This window comes from Carcharodon carcharias, chromosome 6 (assembly GCF_017639515.1).
Source record: "Carcharodon carcharias isolate sCarCar2 chromosome 6, sCarCar2.pri, whole genome shotgun sequence".
NCBI classification, from domain to species: domain Eukaryota; kingdom Metazoa; phylum Chordata; class Chondrichthyes; order Lamniformes; family Lamnidae; genus Carcharodon; species Carcharodon carcharias.
In genome coordinates this window covers 113,665,905-113,680,076 of record NC_054472.1, presented here as the reverse complement: position 1 = coordinate 113,680,076, position 14,172 = coordinate 113,665,905, and the positions used below count along the sequence as shown (strand labels likewise).

Below are 14,172 nucleotides of genomic sequence, written 5' to 3'. Positions count from 1 at the left end.
TATGGACCTGCAGAATTGAGTCAAAAATATTGAAATGGATTGAATTATTCAAGTTAATAGATCAGGGACAGCTCAAAATTCCAGCTATCGATGTGGTCTTATCTTGAAAGAGGTACCTATGTCAAGCACTAATTTGGCAGTGTCCTAGTCAGTAATAACTGCACTAAGGTAGAAATTCTACCTTTCATTTGTATGGTATCATTAACTTTTTATTTTCTTTCTGGCCTCCTGCATCAGCCCCATGAGCAGATTGACTCAGGAGAGCCTTGTTCTGTTAGCATACTTAGGCTTGAACATGTGGTAAATTTCTAATCTTTGACAGGAAATAATTATTAAAAAGGTGTGGATAAATTACCAGGGGAGCTTTCTTGCACATCTCCAAAAGCTTGTTTCAAGGCAGTATTGATAAAGAAGTGTTTGGTACATTGTATTAACAAAGGTCTGACAGCAGGTTGTCTACACAGGAAATGGTATACACTGGGAGAGGGGAGAGAATCTAAGGAGGGAATCATTGAAAAATATATAACAAAAAAGGAAAAGAATTGAAATTGTTTTTACCTTCCCGCTTAATACATTACCTTGTTAGATTTAGTAAATATGCAGCTACAAGATACTAAAGTAGCAATGCACTCTAGAGTTACGAGTACAGCAGGCAGCTGTTGTTGTTGAATGCACTACTGAATTCTGTTACCAATTTTCTTCAAACTGTTTTGATTATATGATTCCATTGTCAAAATAAACAAAGGCAACTTGAGGAAAGATTTTTTACAAGTGGGTTAGGATCTGGAACGCACTGCCAGATAATGTGATGGGGGCAGATTCAATCTTGGCTATCCAAAGGGAATTGGATAATTAGCCAAAGAGAAAAAAAATGCAGGGCTATGCGGAAAAGGCAGGTGAGTTGCTGACTTACTCTTGCTTAGCGCTGGCATAGACATGAAGAGTCAAATGGCCTCCTTCTGTGTTGTAACCGTTCAATGATTCTATTCTATGATTCTATATTTTGCCAATATTGTAGGCCAGGGCTCTAAGAGAGTGACACCAGTGTATATAGCTTACAGCCTACATGGTATATTGTTGCATCTTATCTTTACCATGGTGCCAGTTGTTCCTACTAGATTAACAGCTGGACCAAAAATAAAGAGGCTTATATTTTGGACCAGCTCTGGGACCCAAGAAAATTCAGTTGATTGTCCTTTCAGCAGTGGAGTGTTATATTCCTTTATTCTGAATGTGTGCTGGCAGCAGCAGGATTATGCAAGAGCGTCATACCCACTGATGGGGCACTATCAATATAAAAGTAGTTTTTACAATTCTAATTGATCTTCCATCCGTCATGGTGCTGACAAGATGCCAAATGATCTGAGGTAAGTCCATGAAATCTATTATGAAATCATATTAATTGCAAAGATTTTCATCAAAAAATTATAAATTAAATGAAAATAGGACTAATGGAATGAGGTTGTAGCAAAATTTATTGATTACATAAAATCACCGGCTGTTTGATACCAATGAAGCTGCTACTTAATGAAACAGGTGTCTGCGGTCTGTTCAGTTTGCTTCTATTGTTACAGTTGACTGGTGGCCTTATTATGAATGCTTGGCAGAACTCCAAGAATGACTAATGGACTCTGGCCGGGGGTTGTTTACGCAGCTGCAAAGAGTACTGCTAGTTTTGTTTGATTGACAGTTTATGAGATTATAATAGCTTTATCTTTCTTTGAAGTGGTTTTTCAATTCCTGTGCATTTTTTTGGACAAGCTTAAGAGGTGTTAATGTATTAAAGATTTTTTCAGTGGGCTTTTCGCCGGATATGTCTGATTGACCTTTTTATGACAAAAGACAGGTATTTCAAAGACTTGCCAGTTTTATAACATGGCTCACTGGTTCCGTGCCTAGTGAATACTGGAAGAGTGCTTCAAAGGGCTGGATTTTACACCTGCACCCCCCCCCCCCAAAAGATGGGTTTGAAGGTGGGAGGTTTGTTAAATTCAGCAGCCTGCCCACCGCTGACCCACCCACCCCTGCAATTATACCACTAGTGGGGTGGTGTCAGGTAGCCTGCATGCTAGTGGGCCAACTGAGGCCATTAAGTGGGCAATTATTTCCCACTTAAGGGCCTCATCCAGTCACCACCAGGATTTAACTGGTACTGGGAGAAGTCCACGCCAAATGGCCAACCTGCTAGGTCTCCCTGCATGGGCTGTTGGGGGGCAATGAGGGATCCCACCTTCACTGGCCCTCTGGGCTCACTGGTTTTACACAACACCCCCCACCCTTCATCTTTCCCACCCAAATTAGCCTCTTAATTCCCACCGCCACCATCGGGGTCTGTCAGCTGGACACCTGGTGAGACCGCCATAGTTTAATCCACACCATATGCCTCTGTTGGATGTTAAAAGGCTGCAGGGCAGATGATGTTCCCCTCGGCGCATTTCCCACCAGCCCACCAGCATCCCATCCCCCGCAACATTTTAGCCAGCTCCTCGTAAAATTCAGCCCAATGCTCAGCAGATGTCAGGGCATTGTATCAATGTGAAAACATGGCCTGATTCCATTAAACTGGGGTTTTGAAATGTCCATCCCCGCAATGGAGCCAGCAAGGTTGGGAATGCTGCATGCAGGCTCGCTACTCACACCCTTATCCTGCACTAGCAAAAATTGTCGGAAACAGGGATGGAATGGGAATTCCGGAAAATAGACAAATTTACAAGATATTGTTTTTAACCTACAGGGAAATTCCAAAATTGACAGATAAATGGAACATTGGGCAGAATTTTTTGCTCGGCATGCGAGAATATGCCCGACATGATCAAGCGCAAAATAACAAATGATGATGTTGAATGAACGTCCCAATGGCATCACGCACTCATGTGATATTTCAGTTGGCGGGTGTGTGCGAGAGTTGGCAGCGTACCGGGCAACAATTAAAAAGCCATTAAAGTAGTAATCAACTGAGAATTTTTGTTGCCCATCTAACGTTACAGTCAGCGGGTAGGCGAATTAGTCAGGCGGCCTGTGGATTTTTCAGGGGTGGGATGAGGTTTCCTATACTAATTTAAAAAAAAATGTTTGAACAGAATTTTAATCATCCAAATGTTCTGGAGACTGATTCTGACGTGTGGGGCATTTTTTTCTAAAGAGTTTTTAAAATCTTTATTCTTTGCATTTAAATTATTCAGCTCCCTGAGGCAGCTCACTGCCTTGAGGGAGCTTTCATTCTGTGGTTCCCCATGCCTGCGCTGACCTCAGCGCTCATCCCCCTCTCGCCCCTACCCTGGCAGCACTGAGTCTTTCAGCATGCCTTTCACGCTGGTTGGTCATTAGTTGGCCAGCCAGTGTGAAATCACAGTCGGGGGCCGATCATGGTTGGGGATCCTTTGCACAGATGCTCCTGAGACCACCGGTCACGGACGCCCACCGAACTAAAAATCCTGCCCATTGTTATTTGAAAACCAAAAGGATAATGGTGGGTGAAGCTGAACAACTGATGTCACAGCACCACTAGTCATGGCAGGCAGTAAGATTTTCATGTTACCTTAAAACACTGGTACCCCCTTCAATAGCATTTTTCATTACAAATGTATGCGTAGGGAGGTTCCATTATTACCATAAAATCATAACTGAAAAGTCAGGATATCAAAAAGTAAACTTTTTGAACAGGGTGTGTTCATAGTCTCAAGATTTTTAATATATAGCTAGGCGTATGTTTCAAGGCAGAGCTGAACTCCATAGGCAAAACATCATTTCATCCTCTGGCCATATGCAAAGGTACAGCTGATCTGGTAGCAGTATAAATATACTTAGAAGCTGTTTCAGGCTTGTGATGAACTTTGAACAGAAGCCATAAAGTAAGAAAATTTGTAATTTCTTTATAATGCCTAGGGAATCTGCAATTGTTTATAAGAATGTTGGAAAAGGACTTTTAAGAGTTTGCATCAATTGTAAAGAGCTCAGTTTAAATTTCTTGGATAATGAGAAATACTGATTAATGTAACCTGGCAATACTTTTTTTTAATTCATTCATGGGATGTGGGCTTCTCCGGCTAGGTCAGCATTTATTGCCCATTCCTAATTGCCCTTGAGAAGGTGGTAGTGAGCTGCCTTCTTGAACCGCTGCAATCCATATGGTGTAGGTACACCACAGTGCTTTTAGGAAGATTCAGGATTTTGACCCAGCGACAATGAAGGAACAGTGATATATTTCCAAGTCAGGATGGTCAGTGACTTGGAGGGGAACTTCCTGTTGGCAGTATTCCCATCTATCCGCTGCCCTTGCCCTTCTAGATGGTAGTGGTCGCAGGTTTGGAAGGTGTTGTCTAAGGAGCATTGGTGGTGAAGGGGATTAATGTTTGTGGATGTGGTGCCAATCAAGTGAGCTGCTTTGTCCCAGATGGTGTCAAGTTTCTTGAGTGTTGTGGGAGCTGCACTCATTCAGGCAAGTGGTTAGTATTCCATCACACACCTGACTTTTGCCTTGTAGATGGTGGACAAGCTTTGGGGAGTCAGGAGGTGAGTTACTCACATGATTGCTAACCTCTGACCTGCTCCTGTAGCCACAGTATTTAAATTGCTAGTCCAGTTCAGTTTCTGGTCAATGGTAACCCCCAGGATGTTGATAGTGGGAGATTTGGTGATGGTAACTTCAAGGGACGATGGTTGGATTCTCTCCTGTTGGAGATGGTCATTGCCTGACACTTGTGTAGCGTAAATGTTACTTGCCACTTGTCAGGCCAAGCCTGGATATTGTCCAGGTCTTGCTGCATTTGGACATAGACTGCTTCAGTATCTGAGGAGTCATGAATGGTGCTGAATAATGTGCAATCATCAGCAGAAATCCCTACTTCTGATCTATCATCGCGACCCTCTATTCCCTTCTCCTTTATATACTTGTCTAGCATCCCCTTAAATGCATCTCTACTATCTGCTTAAGCCACTCCCTGCGGACATCCACATTCTCACCAATCTTTGGATGAAGAATCTTAAAGGAGTTAAAGGAGTTGCTGGGGTATCTGTGCCATCAAGGCTGTCATGAACCTAGCTAAGGAAGATCAGCAGGAATGTGCCTCTTGGCTGATGACTGCCTCCAGAGAACTTGGAAGGAGTAGAGCTACTGTTGCCGGTGACCCAAGGACCAAATCCATTGCTTGAGAAAAGGTAGATACCTGACATGCTGTAGGCTGAATTGGACAGATTGCGAGATTGCACGTGGTGCCACTTTTGTGCACAAAGTGATGCAAATGTCTGTAATCTCATGAGACAGTCTTTATTGTATCTGCTATTCCATGTGTCATTTATAATTCGTGCTGAGTGTAACTTGCCTGTTAATTCATGTTTAATTTACATTGATCCTGATTTGTGCTGACCTAAAAGTTACAAAAATTAAATCTTGTTGGTAATTTCTTCATTTGGGGATCGTTTATTAAATTTGGTTACTTTGGTTAATGGTTCCCCCATGGGGATCATGACAAGCTTTACAATTCACCATTTCAGTACTGAACAGCCTGATCTATAAATGGGCTTCCAATGTGGTGGTCTGTCTCATATGTAAAATCTGTTCCAATTCCAGTACCTTCATCACTAGTAGCACACCTTTTAAATGGTTTCCCCCAATAGAGTACAGACGATCATTCACCACAGCCAGAACGTGTATAGCCCGCTTGGTGTTCATGTCCTGTTTTCTGGCCCATACATCCATTATTGGGTCATAGCAGTAGAGCCATGACACGTATTCACCATTATGAACGCCTCCTGCAAGTGATAATAAACATTGAAACTATTATTATTGTACAATTATCTGACTTCACATATGATGACTGTTACACTAAGGGAATGTATTTTGTCATTGAACATTGGGAATATGAAAGTTAGGTGTAAATTCCCTGGAATTTACAATGAGAAATACTATCATAGGAACAATGAAAATGAAAACAATCAAATTTCTCTGTCCACTAATTTAACAGAAGTGTTTGGTTATTTAAGAATAACAAGATAATTCCTTTGTTAAAATCATGATGATGGTAATTTAATATGAGCATATTATGTAAAAACAGTGGGATTGATATCGTAACCAGTATATTTATTAAGGGTACCAGCTAAATCTTCAACTTCTTCAACTTAACTTTTCGCCAAGGAAATGTCTGAGATTTACCACCTAATCTATGCCTGGGAGTTAATGATGTCTATACTGGCTAACTGAACTGTCTTATATTAACTAGTTTTGTTTATATTAGCATTTGCAAGAACAGCTCTCTACAGCAATTGCACAAGCTACTGAGTGATTAAATTAATAATCCATTTTTGCTGATTATCCAAGAAGTCAGAAATCATACTCATAAACTAAAAATTGTTCACTACTCTTAGGGCAGAATCATCCCAGATTTGCACTAAGTGCAGTAGCAAGCAGGAAAAATTACATTTTACCCACTGGTCGCAATGGTAGCTTCGCACACTGTATTGTCCCAACAATCCTGCCGCATTATTTAAGCATTCCTGGGAAATATGCCTTTTCGATGGCAGGTGGAATCTCATTCGCCAGCCATGACATCACCTCGCCGCTTCATCAAGCCGGGTGCCATATTTAAAGTTCAACTTGGCGCACACCTCTCAGTGCTTCCAGCCCATGACTGCTGCACAGAAGACATGGCTCTAAAATGCAAAAAGATTGCAGCCCCCAGGTTTAATGATGTGCCCCTTGAGCATCTTTGGACGTGGTGGAGGCCCGCCATGATGTCCTCTACCCCGGCTCTGGCTGCAAGATGGGCAGCAACATCACCAATCCGGCTTGGGAGGTGATGGCAGCGGTGGTCAGCATCAATGCCCTGCTAAAGAGGACAGCCACTCAGTGCCGCAGGAGGATGAATGATCTCCTCCGTTCCACCAGGGTAAGTCATTCATCATTCTCAACCCATTTCACATCCATGGGCATCTCACACCTCAAGGGCAACATCACTAACTCTCACACACACCCCCACATCTTGCTCAGACTCATATCCTCTGGAGCTCACGTCCTCATCCCGTCCATGGCTCCGCTCACCACACAAACATCTCATGCAGTGCCATGTGTCCTGCTCACACTCTCTCCATCCATTCTCATGCAGGAGAAGCCTGCTCACAACAGCAAGGAGAGGTCCCAGACTTGGGGTGGAGTGGCACACATTAGGCCTCTCACTCACTTTGAGGAGTGTGCCATCACGCTGACTGGTGAGGATGTGGACCATGCCTGCAGTGCCAGTCAGGCCAACAGCAAACACCTGTGGTGATCCTGCATCACATCGTCCTACTCTCAAAGCAAATGTGAGTACTCTCTCCTGCTTTAGACTGTACTGACATGCACTAATTACCTCTATTTTTGTTCACAGGGAAATCTGCCAAGCAACCAACACCCTCAGCCAGCCAGTCCCTCAGCTCCATCCATGCCCTCACCTCCAGCCAAGAGGACTCCTCCTCCATTGAAGAGCTGGAAATGAGCAGCCTGGAAGACCTGTCACAGCACTTACCTAGACACTCCGCCAGCGCAGGGACACACACCTCGGTGGAACCTAGATCTAGAGCAGGTTCAGGTTCACAATCTGGTGGTCACCACACGGATATGTGTCTGCAGCAGGAGGAGGCAGTTTTAGCTGAGCTTCCAAGAGGCTGTCCTCTTTTAGCTGAGCATTGCTGGGGAAGGGGTCTGAGTCAGATGATGAACCTCTGGATTTGGCCTTCCAACTCATCGTGGAGAGTCAGTAGAAGGCTGGGCAACACCACGCAATGCTGTTGGAAGCCCTCAATACAGTGGCATGCAAGTCAGAGGAGTGTGTCTGCCTGTTCTCCGATGAAAACTGCCCACATATGTGTGTATGGAGGTCTTCATGGGGAGGATGGTGGACGCCATTGAAACCCTGGTCCAGCAGAATGCAGAAATGTGTGCAGACCTGCACTCCATCGCAGGAGCCATGGGTGAGTTCCTGCAGTGGCGAAGTGAGAGGGAAAAGGGGAACCTTGACATCTCCCCAGGTGCCCTTCCCTTCAAGGAGTCAGGCCGGGGCTCCAGCACCTGGAGGGAGGAGGAGCGGCAGCTGGACACCCCTGGGTCATCCATTCAGGAATCTCAGAGGCTGTCCACTACCTCCGAGTCCCCTTTGCCTGTGACCCCCTCAACCTCATCCTCTGTCACTGCAGAGGGAGCAAGTGGCCCACAGGAGGACAGCCAAAGCAAGCCAGGACCCCCAAGGTCTCGGGTCTCCAGAGGACCCATGTCAAAGTCATCAAAGGCAACAGGACCAACCATTGCACAGTCTGTCTGCACCCCTGCTGCAGATGTCAGGGCAGCAACTACAAGTCTAAGATGTTCAAAAGTTAAGAAATTCTGATCACAGTTGGCTGCGTGGCTGAACACGTTTTGTCACTTTACAATCTGGAAATATATGCACTTTGACTGAATAATGTGTAATTCATTGATAGGCTTCGCGAGTCCTCCCACTGACGCCCCCCACCACCACCCCACCCCACCCCCCCAACCCGCCCCACTAGAAGTTAAGCTGCAAGCAGCGGGCCCACAAGAGATTCTGGAGGGAGAAGTGTGTGTGTGGCAGGGCCTTTTGGAGCTTTGTGTAAGCACACTTTCATGCATGCAGATCTTTCCCCTATCACACTCATCTCAATGTCCTGAACATTTTCAATGCTGCCTGCTGGGGTTCTCTTTCAGTTGTCTATCAGAGCTGACCTGCATCTCCATCCACCCAATGATCACACCCCATGCAGCACCTAATCTTGCCCATCACAACTCTCATTTTCATTTCGATTTAGCCAGCATGGTGGTATTACAGTTTTTCTTTTGCTCCCCTGTCCTTTCCCCTCCCCAGTCACCCATTTACTTTCCTCCATCACTGTTGACGTCCCTGGCATCACCTTCCATCTCCTCTCCGTGACCTACCAGCTACAATCCTATTCTTTTCAGGGATGTCCAGGTGAATGTGCACATTCCCTTCCTTCCTGAAAATCCTACTCCCATCCACATTAACCTCCGTAATTTCCTCCTTCTCACACCCAGGGTCCGAATCTGCCACCAAGTCCCTCAGCGTCTTTTCTACCACAATCGGCAAAGCCTGTAGGGTGGGAACTCTACCACCTCTGCCCTTGGTCATTCTCACCACTCCCTCGTACCACGTCCAACCTCAGTTCGCAACCCAGGAGGCAGTCATAAATTCATCAGAGCCCTCCTTTGCATGTTCACCTGGACATCCCACCCCTCCAGACTCCTTCCCCACTTGGAACCCCTTCACCACTCAGAACCCCTTCCCCTCTTGGAAATTCATCCCCCCGCCCCCGAACTCCCTCCACCTCTCGGACAGCTCCACCTTTAGTCCTCCCCCAACTTAGTCCTTCCCCCTTCCTGACTCCTTCAGACACCCTTACTACTTCCTCCACCGTTACTCCCTCCCCTCTGCGCATTCCTTGCTCCACCCTTACTTTTCCTCCACTCACTTTTCCTCCACCCTTACTCCCTCCCCTTTCCACACTCCTTCCTCCACCCTTACTTCTTCCTCCACCCTTACACTCTCCCCTTTCCGCAATCCTTCCTCCCTCTGGATTCCTTCCCCTCTCCGCAATCTTTCCTCTCCCTGGACTCTTTTCTCTCCCTGGACTCCTTCCCCTCCCAGGACTCTTTCCTCTCCCTGGACTTCTTCCCCTCTCTGCACTCCTTCACCCGTCTGAACTCCTTCCTTTACACCTTCTACCCACCTTACACCTACCTCCCCAGTGGCCGTCTTCTCCCCATTACCTGCTCCTCCTCCCGTAGTCCCTCCCCCACCCAACCTCCCTTTGCTGACAACTTCGTTCCCCTGCTCCCAACCTCACCGCCCCCCCAACACCTTCGTTATCTTGTCCCAACCCCACCCCCCCGACACCTCTTCCTCTCCCAGTCCATCCTAGACCTTCCTCCCCCACCCCCCCAGTACAGCTTCCTCTCCTAAACATAGCTCATCCCTACCCCCACAGCCATCATACATTGTGAGCAGACCCTCAACAGTGACTTTCCAACTTCTGTGGGCTACTTCACAGCAGAGCCATGTCAATTAAAATCCACACAGCATGCCATGGACATTCCTCTCGGATCTCATTTGCTATCATTCTCCAGCATCTTCTGCTCCTCGGATATTCGTGATACGAGCAAGGCCCTGCGGTAAGGCCCGACTTCTGCATGTCACAGCTGTCAAGACGTGTTCTGCACCAGCGTGTTTTCCCACCGACCTGGGTGGACGATCCAGTGGGGGATGGATAATTCTGGCGGGCTGGCCTATAATGATATGCAGATGTATTACAATGAGGTTCCCGATGACTGACGGTGGGAAACGCGACCTATCATCAATGGGCTGAGCGGACAATTGCAAACTGGTTTCACGATATTGTGAAACCGATTTTCGGCCTTCTCACCATATTGTCCGCTCACACCAACGAACACACCCGACACCAGCACGGACACGGGAAATTCCACCTTTAGAATCATAGTCAGCAACATTTCAAATAAATGTAAAAGTAGGTTGTGCAAATTATTAACAGATCAAATGACAAAATAAATAATGGAGGTTAAAAGTCAGTTCATTTTGTCACAATAACTCAGTGTTAATTGTTTGCTGATTGTAAATTTACAACTGAGATCAGTCTGAGATGAATTGGTGAAATTAATTTAGGATTAAAGCCCTTAGATCATTGACAAGTTAACAGCCTTAGATAACCAGTCTATTGATGAGTTCAAATCTATATGCTTGTACTTAGCAATGTTTTCAGAACAGATACAGACTCACATTTATGAGCTGGTATTTTTGAACTGGTAGAGTCAGCTTCCTCTGGGAGGATGCTTTTAGTCTTCTGAAATGTCAAAATTGTGAACCTCTGTCTGTTAAAGTGTTATCCATTTACCCTTGATCCTTCGCTTCTATGTAATTTCACCTTGCATGATGATAGCCGTTTACCTGGCTTAAATATTATTTCTCTTGATCTCAGAAAAATCTTGCACATTACATTTTTTTAACTGAGTTTAAAGACTGTTTCAAAGCTATCAGACAGAATTGTGGATTTCAGACAGGGTCTCCCCCTCTGAGAGTTCAAAAGACAGTCCTAAATTTAGTTATGTTTCACTGTGATTTCGTCCAGGAGATAACAACATCTTGTTGACACCTCATTGTAAAAATATAAATTGTGTCTTGGCTAGGACCCAAGTTAGGAACCACAGGTGGGAGGGAGCCTGCTTGGAGTGTTGATGCCAAATGTGAGAGATGACTTGGCATTTTGTATGGGTCACTTTATAACAGCAGCCATCTTAGTTGCCTGAAATAAGCATTGAAAATGGCATGAAGTGGCAGATCCACAAAAAACTATCTTGAAACATCTTCAGAGAAGCAGACAAGACCTTCAACCCAGGGAGAGAGAAAAAGACACCAAGGGCAGAATTTTGGTGGACGGGCGCAGTTGGCAGGCCCAGGAATGGCCAGGAAATGGGCCACCACCCACGATCGGCCCTCAACAATGGTTTCACGTTGGTGGGCCAATTAAGGCCAGCACAGCATAAAATGCGGCTCCTCACTGGTCGGAAAGGGCCATGCGGAAGTGGGGGCCTGTTGACCACTGGGTCCAATGGAACCCCAGTGGCTGGTTTAAAAATGGCCCAGGCAGCCTCTGGAAGGCTACCAGCGAAGAAGATATCTTCGGTGAAAACAAAATACTGCGGATGCTGGAAATCTGAAATAAAAACAGAAAATGCTGGAAAAACTCAGCAAGTCTGATAGCATCTGTGGAGAGAGAAACAGAGTTAATGTTTCAAGTTTATAAGACTCTTCTTCAGACATCTTCAATGTTGTCAACAGGAAATTATGGCTTCCAGTGTGGCTGCAGAGGCCAGGTGGGAGGGCAGGTCGGTGGGCACTCGGCCCCCCTAGTTTTCTGAGAAGTGCCTGTCGGTCCTCCTGGAGGAGATGTCTTCCAGGTGGGACAACATCCCCAGGGATGGAAGGAGGAAGCTACCGCCCCTTACAAAAAGACCTTGAGAGGAGATGGCAGCGCTGGTTAGCGGCCATGACATGGTGTGGCGCACCTGGGTCCAGTGACGCAAGAGGTTTAATGACCTGCTGCACTCAGGAAGGGTGAGTATCATGTTGGCATGGATCAGTGTGTTGAAATGTTAAGGTCTGGCCGTCCCCCCACATGGAGCTCAGGGGTGTTAGAGTCTGCGTGCCAACCGTCAATGATGCCGTTGCTGGCTAAGGTGGGTGAGCCCTGGCTGCTTGGACTAAGTGCCTTGCAGTTCGAGGGCCATGACTCGGATGTGCCAGGTGCTCCTCAGCTGGGATTGGCAAAGTTGCAATGGCATTGCAGGTAGAGAGTGGACTAACCAATGCTGCCCTGTCCTTTGAGGAGAAGACGGCGCATAACAACATTGAAAGGTCACAGACTGGCGGAGGCCCCCTTAATCTCCTAATACTCATGAAGTATGAGCCCGATGCCTTAGAGATGGAGAGCCACCATGCACCTCGGTCAACCGGCCGCGGAGAGGCTGGAGTGTCAAACAAAGATAAGAATGCAGTTCACAGAGGTGAGAGTTTCAGATGGTGCAAACATTCTTGTGTAACCTCATCATTGATGAAAGCCACAAAACTGGACTCCTCATGGATCACTGAAACATGATAGTACCATGATGCACATCTCTATGGTCTCACCAGGATGCCTGGCATGCACAATAACAGTGTGATGACTTAAACTAATGACATGTCATTGTTCTCTCTTAGATTTGCCACCATGTACTCAATCGCAGGACCTGAAGAGCCACCCCTGATGCCAGAGGACTGCCAGGCTCCAGGTGCACCTGCTTCACACCTGCTCTCTGAACCCGGCCCCAGTGCAGATACCAGCACCTCAGTGGGTGTTAGATCGGCAGCTAGAATGTTGGTGCACAGCGGTGAGGGCACTTCACACCCACTTGAGGTGCAAGTGGAGGCGGAGAGTGCCCAGGGCGCTGGCAGTTGGAGGGATGCTGGAGACTAGGACAATGCTGAGTCGAAGAAAGATGATGAGCCTCTGGAGTCATCCAATAGGCAGCAGATGCAGGATGTCCAGCGAGATGTGCGGGAGGATCTGGTGGAGATCCATGAGGGTATGCATGCCACGGTCTCCATTATGGAGGAGTCCATATGGAGCATCAGCACTGCGTTAACTCTCATGGTCGAGTGTGCTGCCTCCTCCATTGAGAGAGTGGCGACTCTCATGGAGAGGCAGCCCCAGGAACAGAATCGTGGGTTCCTGGGGTTGCGCTCGGACCTGCAGGCCCTCACACAGGCAGTGACCTCAGGTGGCCAGTGTCAGTGTGGGAGATGGATGAGGCCCCCAGTATCCTAAGTAGGTGCCCATCCATCAATGATGAGCAAGGAGGTCCGGAGCGCCTTAGGTTGGTGCATGAACTGCCTGTTGTCTCTGCAGTCTCCTCTCAGTTCACTCTGGATGACAGCAGCAGTCCTTCCGCCCCTCTGCCAGTGACCATGGCATTTGGTGAGGCTGCGGCGACTGGGGACATGCCAGCCATGGCACTGGCTGTTCCCTCCCAAGCAGGGCCAGCACAGGCTCCATTGGCCAGAGGGCAACTGCCAAGGTCATCAAGGCCAACAGTCAGCAGGCTGCCTCCAATGCCGCTGCCAGCGAGGGGGGAGCACCAAGATGTAGAATTTGCAAACATAAGTTTAAGGCACCATGAGCACAAGAGGGACTGGTCACAGGTGATCTTCTGTTGTGTAGTGTTTTGTTTATGTGTACTTGTCTGGGGTTGAAGACCAGAGAACGTTCTGTTAATTTGTTTGGACTGTCAAAATGAGATAAATTTTTTTTTGTCATAATGGCCTGAGTATGCTTCATCTTATTCATTTAATGTGGTGCTCGGTATGCCAGTATGTAATGCTGGACTTGGGTGGATCTAAACTTCATTGCACAGGCATTGCTAAGTATTAAGCCCTGAACAGAAATGAAACTGCCAAGCACCAATAAGTCACCAACAGCAAACTATCTACCAAACTCCTCAGTACTCACACTGGCAATGCTGCTGACCCTTTTTATTCTGGCCGTGGATAAGGCTTTGCAAATTGTCAGCTGACAGCCTGCTGGTTTTGTCCGTGCAACAAGCGCGGATTCGCACAGGCAACA

The 14,172-nt window shown here is 46.7% G+C and overlaps 1 protein-coding gene across 1 annotated transcript in view; it reads right to left on the bottom strand.

Annotated features, from left to right (window-relative positions):
* The window catches only part of klhl14 (kelch-like family member 14), a 219,804-nt gene that overhangs the window by 14,566 nt on the left and 191,066 nt on the right, over positions 1 to 14,172 (bottom strand). Inside the window, exon 6 of the mRNA XM_041190512.1 lies at positions 5,593 to 5,751. Coding sequence (XP_041046446.1) covers positions 5,593 to 5,751 — 159 coding nt within the window. The remainder of the gene's footprint in view (positions 1 to 5,592; positions 5,752 to 14,172) is intronic.